General features: G+C 31.9%; 1 protein-coding gene across 2 annotated transcripts in view; it reads left to right on the top strand.

The window, feature by feature from the left end:
• The window catches only part of LOC145312280 (carboxypeptidase inhibitor SmCI-like), a 34,772-nt gene extending 32,395 nt beyond the window's left edge, over window positions 1-2,377 (top strand). For both annotated transcript variants that reach the window (XM_080151520.1, XM_080151521.1), the window contains one exon: window positions 1,974-2,377. In XM_080151520.1, coding sequence (XP_080007646.1) covers window positions 1,974-2,058 — 85 coding nt within the window. In that variant the 3' untranslated portion in view covers window positions 2,059-2,377. The remainder of the gene's footprint in view (window positions 1-1,973) is intronic.
• The last annotated feature ends 14,469 nt before the right edge of the window (window positions 2,378-16,846 follow it).

The following is a 16,846-nucleotide window of genomic DNA, read 5'->3' as shown; positions in this document are numbered from 1 at the left end:
TGATTCATATGAAGGGTATAGTTGCTTTTTCATGACAGGAATATTCACAAAACATTCCAGAGGCATATCTTTGATTTCCCTCTTAGGGCATAAAGACTGACAAACATAATAAATATATAGTTGCTTTTCAATGAGAAGCATTAATAAGTGTACTGTTTTCATTCATACGCATCTATGAATATTTTTCGGTGACAGGCAAATTTTGGGTCCTAATTTGTACAGTACATTTTTACAAATATTTTATAAAAACTTTTTTTGACTAATTCTAAACCCCGAGAATAGTTATTTCTCGCATCGTATTATAAACGGCTTTCCGCGGATATAGAATCTTCTTATGATTGTACATTTTTATATTCGTAGAAAGCTGGATATAATACCGGTTCCTATCCACCGGATTCGAATAAATACGAGAAAATAATTATACAATAAGAAGTATATGGAATTGCAATACGTGTGTACAGTCTTGGTCTACTAGGTATCTGTGACTATATTTTCGTATTTCTTGTATCAGATGAATTAATAATAAGATACAAATATGTAAGTCTATTTTTACACAGATATACACTATAACTCGGTAAGCGCACATTTTTGGGATATTCCAGGGCTCGGCATTCGCCTATTAGCCTTAAGGAAATAATCTTTATGAATTTTTTGAAATCAACTAGATGTCTAAACTTGACCCAAATATGATAATTGCTCTTTTCATTAAATAATTTTAAAACGTTCATATTGGCTTAAATTTGAGAATTAGACGCGGATGCCGAGCCCTGAGATATTCACAAGAAGTGGTTGGACTGCAGATTGAAAATATTTAAAAGGCAGCAGCGGCTATTTTCAGCCGCAATAAAAAAATCTCGCATGGTGTTTAGTAAAAAAAATTCTGCTGCAGTTTAGTATTGAAAAAATGCGGCTGACAAGCTTTGATATACACTGAAAATACATTTCTGTATGCCTGCCTTTTATATGATTAATGTTTAATAATGTTTTTATGGCAACTAAGAGTGGCAGAAAATCAGTAGTCATTGAAAGTACGAGTACGAGGGCAAATCTTTGCTAATAGAAAATTTTTATAAATATTGGATTATTTTTTTGTTTTAATACAAGCTATATAAATTTATTAAAAACAAAAATGTTTAACAAATTTCTCCGCCAATTGAAAACATTTGAAGACATTCAAATTCTAAAACGCAAAATAAATCAAAGTTAAATTCACTAGAATTATGGTATAAATGATTTTGTTGCATTAATTCTCAGTTTTATTTTGATTACTTATCAGTATGGCTTCGAAACGGATTAAAATCCTCAGAATTATAGCCGGTTCTCAGCCATACGGAAAAATCATGTATATCCTATTACACATAATTTTCCATGAATATCAAAATTAAAATCAGGGCTATTAAAACTATTTTTTGTCTTATAACTTTTTATTTTAAACACTGCGGAAAGCTGTATAAAATGCGGTTCGATAAATAACTATTCTATCGTGAACTGCAAATGAAAATTAAAGGAGGTAGATACCAAAATAAATAGAATTGAAAGAATCTAAATATAATTCTTCAATGTTGAGTCTAATTACTAATTAAACAAAAGATTAATTACCCGTAGACAATAAATGCATCTGTACAGATGTTTTAACCAGACAACTACCTGGCCCAAGTGGTGGAGATCCTTTTCGTCTGCTAGCAAATTGCATTCTGTTCTTATGTAAGGACTCGGCTGTGTTTATATTTCCCATCCCTGTGGACGAGATACATATAGATTATTTCCCTTCTATAATTTTACTTTAGTTAACAGACAAAGTTTTGATTTATAATTTATATCCCATTTGGTTCAATCACATTAGTCCTACATAATTTACTATTTCTAACCAATAATGGTGTCAGATAGATCCTTTACTATTTTTCTATTGGTCCAATCAAGTGATAGAGTATCTAGACTTTCTATATTTATTAATTAAACCTTTCTAATTTTAGATTTACTTGGTCTGGTTGCGGAGGAAACAATAACAATTTTGTTTCAAAGGAGAAATGTAACAATAGATGCAAGATAAACAGTTAAAGTGATTGTGAAGTAAATTTCAAAAGTTTAATTTTCTGCTTCAATATAAATATTGATTAATGTAAATAAATTAAGTTAAGGCTCAAATATAAAGAAATTAAAACATTTAATTTAGGACTTTTTATGAATTTTGAAGAATTACAAAATAATGATTACTGTAAGATAAAACTCAAATTTTCAGAATCAAAACTTCAAACCAGGTTCTTAGAATTAATTAAAACAAGCTTTAATGTATTAATATTCCTTTTTATGTATTTTTGTCATAATTGTACCAAATGGTATTTGTAATTATGATTCGAAAAAAATAATAAAAATATAATATCTTATACTATATCTGTAGCTTATATGATGGTAAATTAGTGTATTTCAAGATTTGGATTAAAATTATTATTTTTGAGAAAAGGTTCTTGATCACTTTAAAAGTTGAAGAATGTATGGGATCTAGTGCAATTTACAGTAAAATGTTTCTTATATCTATTATCTTCAAAAATCTATAAAGGCTGCAGGCTGCCAAACAGCTGAACATAAATGCTATGTATTAAGGTCTATAGAATATATGAAATAGCCAAGATCCAATGAAAAACATGAAATGTGTCACAGATCAAAAAAACACATAAGATAAGTCTTTTTTGAGTATTTATGTGCACTGCGAGCTAACTGTCCAAAATTGACTATACCGGATAATTTGTAGATTCTTTTATTGGTTAATATTGTGTGCGAACATAATCTATACGTTGTTCCATTTGACAGTTAGCAGCCATTACATTTCCTTGATTTTTGGAGATAATCATAATTAAGAACTGCATTAGATCCAATGTATGTTATATATAGCTGAAACAAACACTGAATTTAAATTTTACAATTTCCATGGAAAAGGGGCAGCGTGGTAAAAACGGTGGAAATATTTTGAATGTTTTAAAAAATGGGGAAAAATGATTTAATGGAAAAATTAACAATGAAAACTTTGTTAAAAAACAATGGTATTTACAAATATAATTGACTGATAATAAAAATTACATTGGTCATTAAAAGTAGAACTACTCTAACTTTTTGATTTTCTAATTTTTGCCTCTGTTCGTCTGCTTCTTTTGACTACGCTTTTGTTTAAGTTACTAACCTTATTCTTATTCTTATCATTTGTATTTTTGCCACTAATGTCTGTCTTCCCATCCGTTTGTCCATCCGTCTGTCCATTCATCTGTCCATCTGTCTGTCCATCAGTCAATCCATCTGTCTATCCGTCCGTCTGTCTGCCTGTCTAATAATTCGGTAATAATTAAACTGATTTGGCTCTTAGTTGCAACTCGGCCGATTGTCTATCAATCAATCCGTCTGTCTGTCTGTTTTTGTGAAGATAAAAATCTCAATATAAAATTAGTTTTTAAACTTTGAATTGCTTTGAAAATTTTATATAGTACTAGTTTGGAACTGACCAATCAAAGTTTGATAAGAATACTCAAAGTATTTGTGTTTTGAAACGTTGGGTACCTGTGTAATTTGCAGTCCAATGTCCCCTCCCTTCCTGGTGCCTTGTAAATGTGATGTAAATAAATGATGGTGGTGTGGACAATAGATATACATATTATAACTTGGATGATGCACCAGATTTTTATGTACTCTGATAAAGTAGTTTTCTCCAATGGCTAAAGTATCCAACCCCTTTACCCCATCCCCTCCCTTTCTACTGGATGAAAAAAAAACTGACTAAAAATGAGGTTAATTTAAGCAATCTAAATTGACGCTACATTTTCCCCTGTCAATATATCCACATATTATATATCCTTTGTGTGGACTGACAAATAGAATTAATTAAGAGAATCAGAGATAGTCAATTTCTTGTATCATCAAAGTAAAGAATTAATTCTGTGCAATATCCTATCTTCATCTTTCAAACCCTATCTTTTTAGAAAGGAAGGGGACCTGAAACTCATAGTTAATACTTTTTTTTAGATTATAATTTAAATTATTAAGGAGAGAGTTAACATTGGGCTGCTTTTTAAACCTGTCCCCACAATTTATAATGATATTTTATTATTCGCTGGTTTAACAACTTTGGGGACCTTTATTGAATTTTGATTAGTCGACTCATTAAGAAAGGGTAAAATGCATAATGTCATTAGAGATGCACATCAATTTATCGGCCATAGTGGTATCCCAATTGATCACTGGTAAATTATACTGGTCCCCAACGTTCTATCATTCGGTGGCTTCTAAACTTTAAGAACTTAAATTATTAGATACTAGTGGCTTCGCCCCTAGCCTCTAGGGGCTTTGCCCCAAGAGGTTTTATCAAACTAATTTTTCGTGTTTTTTTTGGTTGGGGTTAGGGGTGTCCCACCCCCCTAGAAAATAGTTATAAACCTTCCCGGGACCTATAAAAAGCTACCCTGTAAAGGAGAACCCGATCGGTTCAGCGGTTAGCGAGATCTTTCGCTACAAACAAACAGACAGACAGACAAACAGACAGACAAACAGACAGACATCTTTCTACTTTGTATTATAGATTGATTGGTTGGTACAATCCAGCAGTGTTCTCCAATAACTTTAATCTACAGAAGGGTTGTGTATAGCAATCTGTCGTTCATTGTCTTATCCCTTTTTTTTCGTGTGTACATTCTTGGTCTACACATGCTAAAAAGAGTAACATTCAACAACCAAGTGAAATTATCTGGTTGTACTTTATATTTGTGTGTAATTTGTTTTTTTCCTGTTCTTCAGTAGTACAATAGTTAATTATCGTATCTTATTTATATAGACAGCTTTCTGCTAATATTAAAATAAAAAGGATTAAGATTTAAACTAGTTTTGTAAGCCCTGAGGATCCGAAAACCAGAACTTACAAAACTGGTATTAATTTTATGATTTTTATTTTCAAATAACGAAACGATACATGCTTTGTCAGTATGGCTTAGAACCGGTTCTAGTCCATCAGATGTTGATCGGTTTTAAAGCCGAAACTGGAATAATTAATATAGGTTATTCAAAGTCTTTATTTTACAACAAGGATGACAACATCCATAAAAGCGAAGCACTGAAACGGTAGGACAAACAGACATTAACACTTATATAGTGTCAGAACTGAATAATCAGAATATAAATTTATACGAGTCGAAGCAAAATTGTAAGTAAATATGTTGAAAAACTGCTTGATACAGGATAATGTTTATGGACATACTTACATTTTTAGGACTTGATTATGGAGTTGCTTCGCTTATAACATTATATTTTGTTGTCTCAGGAATCAACATAACAAAAATCAGATCAATCGAATGAATAGATCACATAAAAATTTGTTGTTAAAAAAGTAAAAAAATCAAAATGTTTAAAATGGACGTACGGACATTCTTGTAATGATTATAGAGTTGCTACGCTTTCTTAATCGTACCTAACTACTATCGGAATCACCAAGCAAAGTTTAAAAGCGATAGGACAATTCTAACGTGCCTAAATTAACAAAAAAAGCTTTCCGTCTGTTACGGACGGACGTACGGACGGACGTACCGACCCTAACTATAGAAAAGCTTCGCTTTTAATAAAAATAAATATATTTGGTGTTTAGATATTTGATGTATTTTTGACTTTTAAAAGGCCTTTGACTAGTTACTTACACATTAGTTTTAGGGTGGGACAACGGAAAATGTCATGTGTGACGTCATAAAAATTATCTTTTTAATGGGTTTTCTATTCCACTTCTCCTCTTATCTATACTATTTTTAGACGTATTTTTATGATTTCACACAGGACACATTCCGCTGTCCATTTTGGGTCCAATAGTGACATTTCTAACCTACCATTTTTTTTATTTCCATTGTCATATCCCAGCTGTTTTCTATTTATACGTTATTGTATGAAAGAAAAGAGGTTATAATGCTAATTTCTATTGACAAAAAAAAGGTGAACTGAAATTAGTTTCTGAATGTGAACACATTTTCCTAGGTGTTTCCCAATCCTATCTCAATATTTGCTACTAGCTAAAAAACCTTCAAACTTCCAAAAAAAAAATCAAAATTTGAAAAATTAAAAATTTGAATGTATAATGTATAAATCGTTAATACATTCAAATTTTGATTTTTTTTGAAGTTTGAAGGTTTTTTAGCTAGTAGCAAATATTGAGATAGGATTGGGAAACACCTAGGAAAATGTGTTCACATTCGGAAACTAATTTCAGTTCATCCAAAAAAAGATACATGTGTAGACAAATACAAGAATGACAACATCCATAAGTAGAGAAGTATAAAAGTATGATAACTATTTGATCTAGTGCAGATCACGGTGAAATGTTCCTGGTAACGATTATCTAAAAAAATCTATGAACTTTCAAAAGCTTTTAACGGCCAAACGGTGGTAAATTTAAATTAATAAGTTTGCTAGAAAAGGTTGAAGTTTTCATCATGATTTTTAAAAAGAAATGGCATTTTTGATGCATTATTTAGGTTAAGAAAGGTTAACTAAGAAATAGATAAGTCCTGCAGGGATATAATATCTCTTCAGAATAAGAACACAGAAGTCTTTTCTCTAACTGCAGTTATTATTTATCCAAAAGACTGAGATAACAAACAAATAACATAGAGTAGCTTCGCTTCTAAGGCAGAGTTGGGACATATTCAATAGTCAGGGAGGGAGGGGACATTGGACTGTAAATTAAGATAGTAACCGAAGACAAAGTTTTGTAATAATGACAACTTATATACGTTGGTTAAAAAAGTTTGGGTACTCTGATTTTGGAATTTTTTAACCAAAATTGTAATCTACATAAGGGGTTATCCTGTTTATCATAATTGTAATAAACAAAAAATCATAGTCCAATGTCTTATCCCCTATGATCCCTGTTGACTAGTTGTTGATATGCTGTAGTTTGTCTAGAATTCTTTTCATATTCTATCCGATACATTATATCTCAGGAAGAAAGGGTACTGGTACCCAAAGTTTTCATATTCTATCTGATACATTATATCTCAGGAAGAAAGAGACTGGTACCCAAAGTTTTCATATTCTATCTGATACATTATATCTCAGGAAGAAAGAGACTGGTATCCAAAGTTTTCATATTCTCTCCGATACATTATATCTCAGGAAGAAAGGTACTGGTATCCAAAGTTTTGATATTCTATCTGATACATTATATCTCAGGGAGAAAGGGTACTGGTATCCAAAGTTTTCATATTCTCTCCGATACATTATATCTCAGGAAGAAAGGGTACAGGTATCCAAAGTTTTAATATTCTCTCTGATACATTATATTCTCAGGAAGAAAGGGTACTACTACTGGTACCCAAAGTTTTAATATTCTATCTGATACATTATATCTCAGGAAGAAAGGGTACTACTACTGGTACCCAAAGTTTTAATATTCTCTCAGATACATTATATCTCAGGAAGAAAGGGTACTACTACTGGTATCCAAAGTTTTCATATTCTCTCCGATACATTATATCTCAGGAAGAAAGGGTACAGGTATCCAAAGTTTTAATATTCTCTCTGATACATTATATTCTCAGGAAGAAAGGGTACTACTACTGGTACCCAAAGTTTTAATATTCTCTCAGATACATTATATCTCAGGAAGAAAGGGTACTACTACTGGTATCCAAATTTTGATATTCTATCTGATACATTATATCTCAGGGAGAAAGGGTACTGGTATCCAAAGTTTTCATATTCTCTCCAATACATTATATCTCAGGAAGAAAGGGTACAGGTATCCAAAGTTTTAATATTCTCTCTGATACATTATATTCTCAGGAAGAAAGGGTACTACTACTGGTACCCAAAGTTTTAATATTCTCTCAGATACATTATATCTCAGGAAGAAAGGGTACTACTACTGGTATCCAAAGTTTTGATATTCTATCTGATACATTATATCTCAGGGAGAAAGGGTACTGGTATCCAAAGTTTTCATATTCTCTCCGATACATTATATCTCAGGAAGAAAGGGTACAGGTATCCAAAGTTTTAATATTCTCTCTGATACATTATATTCTCAGGAAGAAAGGGTACTACTACTGGTACCCAAAGTTTTAATATTCTATCAGATACATTATATCTCAGGAAGAAAGGGTACTACTACTGGTACCCAAAGTTTTAATATTCTCTCAGATACATTATATCTCAGGAAGAAAGGGTACTACTACTGGTACCCAAAGTTTTAATATTCTATCTAATACATTATATCTCAGGAAGAAAGAGTACTACTACTGGTACCCAAAGTTTTAATATTCTCTCAGATACATTATATCTCAGGAAGAAAGGGTACTACTACTGGTACCACAAGTTTTAATATTCTCTCAGATACATTATATTCTCAGGAAGAAAGGGTACTACTACTGGTACCCAAAGTTTTAATATTCTATCTAATACATTATATCTCAGGAAGAAAGAGTACTACTACTGGTACCCAAAGTTTTAATATTCTTTCAGATACATTATATCTCAGGAAGAAAGGGTACTACTACTGGTACCCAAAGTTTTAATATTCTCTCAGATACATTATATCTCAGGAAGAAAGGGTACTACTACTGGTACCCAAAGTTTTAATATTCTCTCTGATACATTATATCTCAGGAAGAAAGGGTACTACTACTGGTACCCAAAGTTTTAATATTCTCTCTGATACATTATATCTCAGGAAGAAAGGGTACTACTACTGGTACCCAAAGTTTTAATATTCTATCAGATACATTATATCTCAGGGAGAAAGGGTACTACTACTGGTACCCAAAGTTTTAATATTCTCTCTGATACATTATATCTCAGGAAGAAAGGGTACTACTACTGGTACCCAAAGTTTTAATATTCTCTCTGATACATTATATCTCAGGAAGAAAGGGTACTACTACTGGTACCCAAAGTTTTAATATTCTCTCTGATACATTATATCTCAGGAAGAAAGGGTTCTGGTACTCAAAGTTTTACAAACACAATTTCTCATTAGCTGGTTCAAATTAGAAGTTTTAAAACAATTATCTTAATCTACAAAAGAATGAGTAATCTTATTTTGTTACATTGTGGATTTTCATCAATTTTCATTGTCTTATCCCTTAAAATCCCTGAAATACATACATTGCTGATTAAGCAACAAGAACAATTATGTCCATGATAAGCTAAGTAGCAGTAGATAAGTTTTATAATCAAAAAATAAAAGAAAAGACGATGAATTTTAAATTCATATACCTCCCAACCCGTGACCGTGGCTCAACTTGTAGCGCATCCGCCCGTCGTCAGGAAGGTGATTGGCTCGGATCTCGGCCCGACACCGCGTCATAACTAAAGACGTCAAAAAATAGTTCCTACTGCTGCTATGTTAGGTGTGCGACATAAATAGTTAGGGGGAATGCCTTGGCCCAAAATTAGGCGCAACTCACTACCATGCAAAGTTAGGACTTCTCAGACAAAGGTCGTGCAATCAAAGAGATGGTTGTATGATGGGCAAATGGACGCTTTACACCGCAATCAAAGGGGTTAGAGCTGACAACCCTATTCCATATCCATAAAAAAAATGTCAGCGGCCTATGCTCCCCTGTGGAGTGAGAACGGATTGTTACTGTTTTTTATCTCCCAATTGATGATAAACCAAAATAGCTCATTCTGTACATTAATATTATTGGTTGAAAAGTTGAACAACCCAATTTAATAATTTGTGTTTTTCTTTAAGTTTGTAATTTAATTCAGCAAAGTAAAAAAATATATGCAAACTTTTAAGATTTGATAGAGTTAATTTTTGCACTCTCATACTCATACAAATTTGCATATTTTTGCATAATATAAAGAGGTTAATACGGAGTAAAAACAAAGATGACAACATCCATAAAAGCAAAGAATAAAACAAAACAAACAGTGGAGAAAAGTTATTTCTTAATAAAGACAGCTTTTCGCGGATATTAAGATGAAAAATAATAAGATAATATACATAGATCTTATTCTAACTTTCGTGAAAAATTATCGGTGATTCGATGATATACATGATTTTTTCAGTTTGGCTGATGACCGGTTTCGAAGCCACACTAGAAAAATAAATAAAGAAAATTTTAGAAGCTTCCAAATATGTATATTTCTTTTGTAGCTTGACCGATAAAACGACGTACTATAAAAGTTGTTTACTAGATGCTCTTTGATAAGGTATGTCCTTTATAGCAGCCTTTTGCGACTGACTGGGTAGATTATAGAGTAGCTTCGCCTTTAAAAAGAAGAAAAGGATATAAAAGTACAAAAATAATTTGACTGCAGTAAAATGTATTAAGGTTGATGTATATGGTAGTTAGTTATGTTAATTACGGATATTTTAGTGCGACAAATCAGTGCTTTATTATTCAGAGGTTTTCTATAATTTTTCTGTGCGTCCTACCTTCCGGCTATAACGGATAGCTATTATCGTTTATTAAGGTTGATTTATGTGGAAGTTAGTTATGTAAATTACGGATATTTTAGTGCGACAAATCAGTGCTTTAATATGCAAAGTTTTTCTATAATTTTGTCTTTCTGTCCGTCTCGCTGTATATGATAGATATGTATCAGAACCTATCGATTTAAAGCCTTTTATGATAATTTTTGTAAAAATGAGTTATAATTTAGAAAGCGTGGCAATTTTACATAAAAAGAATTAAAAATACCTTGATTAACATGCTTTTATTAACTTTTGACAACATCTTTTTAAATTTATACTTTTCATCTGATTTTTGGAATAATGATTCCTAGGACAACAAAGTTCATTATTATTAGCGAAAAATCTCTATTATCAAATACAAAAAATAATAATATGTCCCCTTACTGTATCCTGTATTTACGCAATTTTGCAAAAAAATTAAGTACAGTTTTGTTTAGACTTACAAATTAGGTCCTGCCAATCTACAAGAATTAATTTTGTGTTTGTTCTTCCTTATGATTTTACAGCCTCGCTGTTAGACATTTTGTCATTCTTGCTTTTGGTTTTACTAGTGCAGTGCACTAGCTTCTTCAATGGGCACAATTTTGTAGCATTAAGGGTTTGTCAGCTGACAGAATACTAATGATTTATGTCGCAATTTTGTATTGGGTCTTTAAAATCAGCTAATAGCATCGGAAATATTAACACAGCCAAGTCACTAAAAGAAAACAGAAAGCAATTTGCTAGCAATTAATTACGGCATGTTAGAATTATTCTATCGATTTCAAACTTTGCACAATGATTCTTATAACTGTTATGTACGATTTAGCAACTCTTTAATCCTTACCAGACGTCCATATAAATTAATGTTTTGCTTTAAAAGTTCTACCACCTTATAAGAGTTTGTCCTACCTTCTGATTTAAGAGCTTTGTTTTTATGAATGCTGTCATCCTTGTTTATACTGCGACTGTCAAACCACCCGTAGTAAAACTAACACGAACTTAAAAACGTGTTTGATGAGTTTATATTAAGTGTCGCATAATTTTGTGTAGTAGCCGCAGGGATATTTAGGGATAAGACAATGAATGTTGAATTTATATACATTCCTGATGATGATAAATAAAATTACCCCTTCTGTAAATTATAATTATTGGTTAAAACGTTTGAATTTTACAAGTCTCTAACAATCAATTAAAATTTTAAAGCGATCGAATAAGATGGAGTGATTAAGTTTGGGTACTTGTTTAATTGATTTACAGTCCAATATCCCCTCCCTCCCTCCCTAATAATTTGGTGTAGTATCTGTCATATTATGCTTATAATTTTCAGAAATTATACAATAAATGAAAATAATTAGAATGTTGTTTGATAAATTCATTTAGTTCACAAACTTTATTTTATCTGCATAGCTCTATGTTTTCTTTCAGGAAAGGAGGAGACATTGGACTCCTAATTAAACTAGTACCTAATCTCTCATTCGTTGGCTTAAAAACTTTGGGAACTTCTATTTCATCCATTTAGTTTTCGTTATTCGTACACACTTCCAGAGTACAAACTGAATTGCTTTCTGTTAATTTGTAGGGACTCGGCTGTTTTTTTTTTATATTTCCGACCCAATACAAAATAGAGACAGGCTACCCTCCCTGTATATTTTTAAAAGCGAAGCTTTTCTATAAGTAGGGTCGGTCTGTTTGTCCGTCCGTACGTCTGTAACGGATACATTTTTTCGTTGATTTAAACAGGTTAGAATTGTCCTATCGATTCCAAACTTTGCGTGATGATTCCTGTAGTAGTTAGGTACAATTTAGAAAGCGTAGCATCTCTATAAACAAGTCCCAAAAATGTAAGTATATCCTTAAACAGTATCATCTATTTATGCAGTTTTGTAACAAATTTACTTACAATATTGTTTGCAATGATGCATTTAATATTCTGCTAATCCAGTTCTGACAATCTACAAGTGTTAATGTTCGTTTGTCCTTCCATATCAGTGCTTCACTTTTAAGTATGTTGTCATCCTTGTTTGTAAAGAAAACACTCGCAGCTATCCGTTACTGACGGACCGACCACAACTGTAGAAGAATAGTTTTGAGTTCAACAACACGATGCAGCTATCCGCAAAATGATTGCATGATTTACATAAAAAGGTGCTTTCCCTCAAAAGTTTTGTCAAACATCCCAACCCCCCTTTAAAAAAAATTGATAATAAGGGGTCAGCAAATTGGCTATGCATAGCCCCTCCGGGGCTACTTAATGCCCAACCCTTTTTTAGATATTGATGGGCTTTTTTAGCTCAACTAGGCCTTTCAGGGAAACCACCAAAAAAGCTGATTAGAATCAATTACTTGCTTGAAAATGTATGTTTGTAATAAAAATTCCTATTTTCATATTCACACAAGCCAACACGAAACATAAAGTTTTTACTGCATTATTTTATATGTAGTTCGTACAGTATGATAAATGGATAATTTAAAAAACTTTTTTACTAGATTTAACATATTTATTATACTATGACTAAAGTAATTTTTAAGCTAATTGTTTTTCTATGGAAATAAATTGCAGTAATTATGACTTAAAGTACTTTTGAAAAGCGAAGCTTTTTAATAATTTGGGTCGGTCAGTCCGTCCGTAACGGATAGCTTTTTTCATTAATCTAGGCATGTTAAAATTGTCCTATCGATTTTAAACTTAGCAAGATGATTCCTGTATTAGTTAGGTACAATTTATTTGATAAAATCAAAAATTGATATAATTTTTGGATTACTGATTTCTATTACAATAAGGTGCAATATTTTGAGCGAAGCATCTTTATAATCAAGTCCTAAAAATGTCAGTATGTCCTTAAACAGAATTCTGCATTTAAGAAGTTTTGCAACAAGTTTACATATAATTTTGTCAAAAATTATATATTCATATTTTTTATATATTAAGTTCTGACACTTTACAAGAGTTAATGTTCGTCCGTCATACCGTTTAAGAGCTTCGCTTTTTTGGATGTAGTCATCCTTGTTGAAGCTAATTTTTGTTTTATAAAAGATAAATTGCGCTAATAACAGTCGGATAAAGTGAGTCATAGGAAATTTAATTTTTTCTAAAATGTAATATAAATCAGATCATTGGTCTGTTTATTACACTAGTCACCAAAGTTTTATCATAACATTTACTTATTAGTTGGCTTGACAACTGTGAGGACTTTTATTGAATTTTGATTAGTTGGTTCTTTAAGTAAAGCGTCCATACGTTTCAACCACTAATTATATTCTAGAGAAGGGGTAAATTTGGGGATGTACATCAATTTATCGGCCATTGCCTTATCCCTTTAGATCATACAGTCAGACTAAGATTCCAGGTAAGAGATAGACCAGCTGCTTACTGGAATAGAGGCAAAACGTTTTTTGAGAATTATATTAGCCAATAAAAATATGTCTTAGATTAAATATGAACAAGGATGACAACATCCATAAAAGCAAAGCTCTGAAACGGTAGGACAAAAGGACATTAACACTTGTAGAGTGTCAGAACTGAATGAGCAGAATATAAATGTATAAGAGTCGAAGCAAAATTGTAAGTAAATTTGTTGAAAAATAGCTTGATGCAGGATAATGTTTAAGGACATACTTACATTAGGACTTGATTACAGAGTTGCTTCGCTTATAATACTGTACTTTATTGTCCAAGGAATCAGTATACCAAAAATCAGATCAATTGGATAATTATATAAACATATTGAAAATGGACGTACGGACATTCTGGTAACGATTATAGAGTTGCTTCGCTTTCTAAATTGTACCTAACTACTACAGGGATCACAATGAAAAAAATTAAGTCGATAGGACATGTCTAACGTGCCTAAATTAACGAAAAAAGCTATCCGTTACGTGCGGACGGACGGACCTACCCTTATTATAGAAAAGCTTAGCTTTTAAAAATCAGTACAGTGCAGTGTACTAAAGAATATCTTTGATAATAAAAATATGGAAAAGTTATTTATATTTGATACGTGTTCCAAATCTTTAGCGATAAGACAATGGACGACTAATTGAAGTACCTCCCCAATTATGTAGATTAAAATCATTGGTGGAAAAGATTGCACATTTTGATTTTGTACAATATCACAAGTTTTCAGCCAAACGAGTTGTCTGTCCGTCTATCCCTTAAGATCTCGGTAACCACTAAACCGATCGGATTCTACTCTTCAGGGTGTATACCTATTGGTCCTGTGGTGGTTTTAGACTATTTTTTTGGAGGGTGGGACACCCACAATCTCCCCAAAAACAAAAAAAATCTCCCCTTTTTTTTAGAGTTTGCTGAAGATATCCTTGGTCCTTTTATGAATTTCGCCTTAATTTTTTTTAAAATCACCTCTTGGGGCAAAACTCCTAGAGGCTATGGGCGAACCGCTAGTAATTATATATAATTTAGACAACTACTAAGTAGTGGAGACCCTTTTCGTCTGACTATCAAATTGATTTCTGTTCTTTTTTAGGGCTGTGTTATATTTCCGACGATATTAGCTGATTTAAAAGACCCTGTGGGCAGAGTTACATATATCTCATGACTCCTCTATTCATTTACTTTAATAATAGTTTAATTTAAAATCCAGTGTCCACTCCCTACCTGTGAATTATTTACAATAAGCAATAATATAATTAGTCCATATAGGATCTATATAAGGTAATTAGTACAGTATTGTTTATAGATATTTCCCTATGCTAGGATAATTCAGGCTCCTTTTTTGTACAGTACTAATGGTGTACATATGAGTTTTTCTCAAGTTTTAAGAATATCTTTAACAGGGTTTTTTCACTAAAATGTTCAACTAAAATAAAAATAAAATTTTTTCAACCGTGTACTTTAAATCTTCTAAACATACATTATTAGTCTATAGTTAGCTACCTCCTTTTGAATACAAAATAGGCCAAAAATAGATTAAAACCAGGGATTCAATCAATCTGCCAAGAACATTACTAAGAACTATTAATAGTGATATTTGAATTATATAAAACATTCCATTCGCCAGAGGTTTTCTCACTTATCCATGAAGTGCAAAAAAATAAAAACAAGCTTAGATAGAAGGTAATTAAAAGTATTAGACTTTAAAAAATCTTTAATATTGTTACTCTATCTTTCACACAATTATGTTTACTGTGCTACATATTAACATAACAATCCTTGTTTTTTTTTACTGATTGTTTTTGATTAGAAAACTTTTCTTATTTTACAATAGACCTTTGTCTTACTCTTGTAAAAAGATGTATAGGAAGGGGAGTAAACAATAGGAACCTTAGGTATTAGTACTATTTTCTATAGTAGAACATCCCCCCCCCCCCCCAATCCCCTATGCTTACTATACTTCTTTGGATATATTATAATTTTATGTACTCTAATAAAGTGAAACTCGCAGTTGTCTAAAAAATGATAGCCCCCATTCACATCCTTACTCCATCCCTTTCCCTCCTACTGAATGAATGAAGTGATCAATAAATGAGGTTCACATTAGCAAGCTAAATTGGCGACAACTTTTCCTCTGCCAATATATCCTATATCTATCACATTGACTAAAAATATGTAGTTGTGTGTATGGGAGGAGGGATGGGGTGTCGTTTCGTTTGTTTGTATATTACTTGCAATGTTAGAATCATGCTCTAGGTATGGCAAGGTGAAAAACTAACACACCAGCATATACTTTATTTCCAATTTATTTAAATGACAAAGAGGAGGGGGAGGGGGCTCAAAAGTACCTTTGTGTAAAAATCATCACCTAACCTTTTCATTGCAAATGATACAAAGACACACACTCACACACAAACACACATACACACACACACACACACACAGAAGGTAATGTATTTATTGTGTATTGAAAAAAGATTTTGGTTTGTATTATAAGGGAATATTGATCAATATTGTGTATTATAGCTTAATGAATATAAGAAAAAGGATGTTAACATTCAAAAGTAGCGAATCTCAATAAATCATTGGTAGAAAAACGAGATCAGTGGTCAATATAAAGAGAGAGAGAGAGAGAGAGAGAGAGAGATACTGTACTTAGAAAATCATGAAACATTTACTTTATGAGCGACTGAATGACGGAATAAGTATGTTGTATAATTGGTGCAATTTGGAAATTGGTGAAAAAATCAGCAGTATAACTTAAGTAGCAGCTGAGAAAATGTCATTTACCAGGATTATTACGGGCGGACAGACAAAGTTAACTACAGAGTAGTTTTGCTACTAAAAATAAATACAATGCTCTAAATTACTCATTGATAAACAATCAAAAAAAAATAATTAAATGATCTTTGTCAGATTGTCCTTTCAGTGCAATCTTGCAACATCCATATGTAATGAAGTACAAAATATCATGGAGGGTCCAACAAACATATTGAGTTATAGAGCTAAAAGTTTACAACTCTGACAACTAA

This window comes from Acartia tonsa, chromosome 2, assembly GCF_053477335.1.
Source record: "Acartia tonsa isolate MP-2025a chromosome 2, ASM5347733v1, whole genome shotgun sequence".
In the NCBI taxonomy this organism is placed as follows: Eukaryota; Metazoa; Arthropoda; class Copepoda; order Calanoida; family Acartiidae; genus Acartia; species Acartia tonsa.
This window is presented reverse-complemented; position numbering and strand designations above follow the sequence as displayed.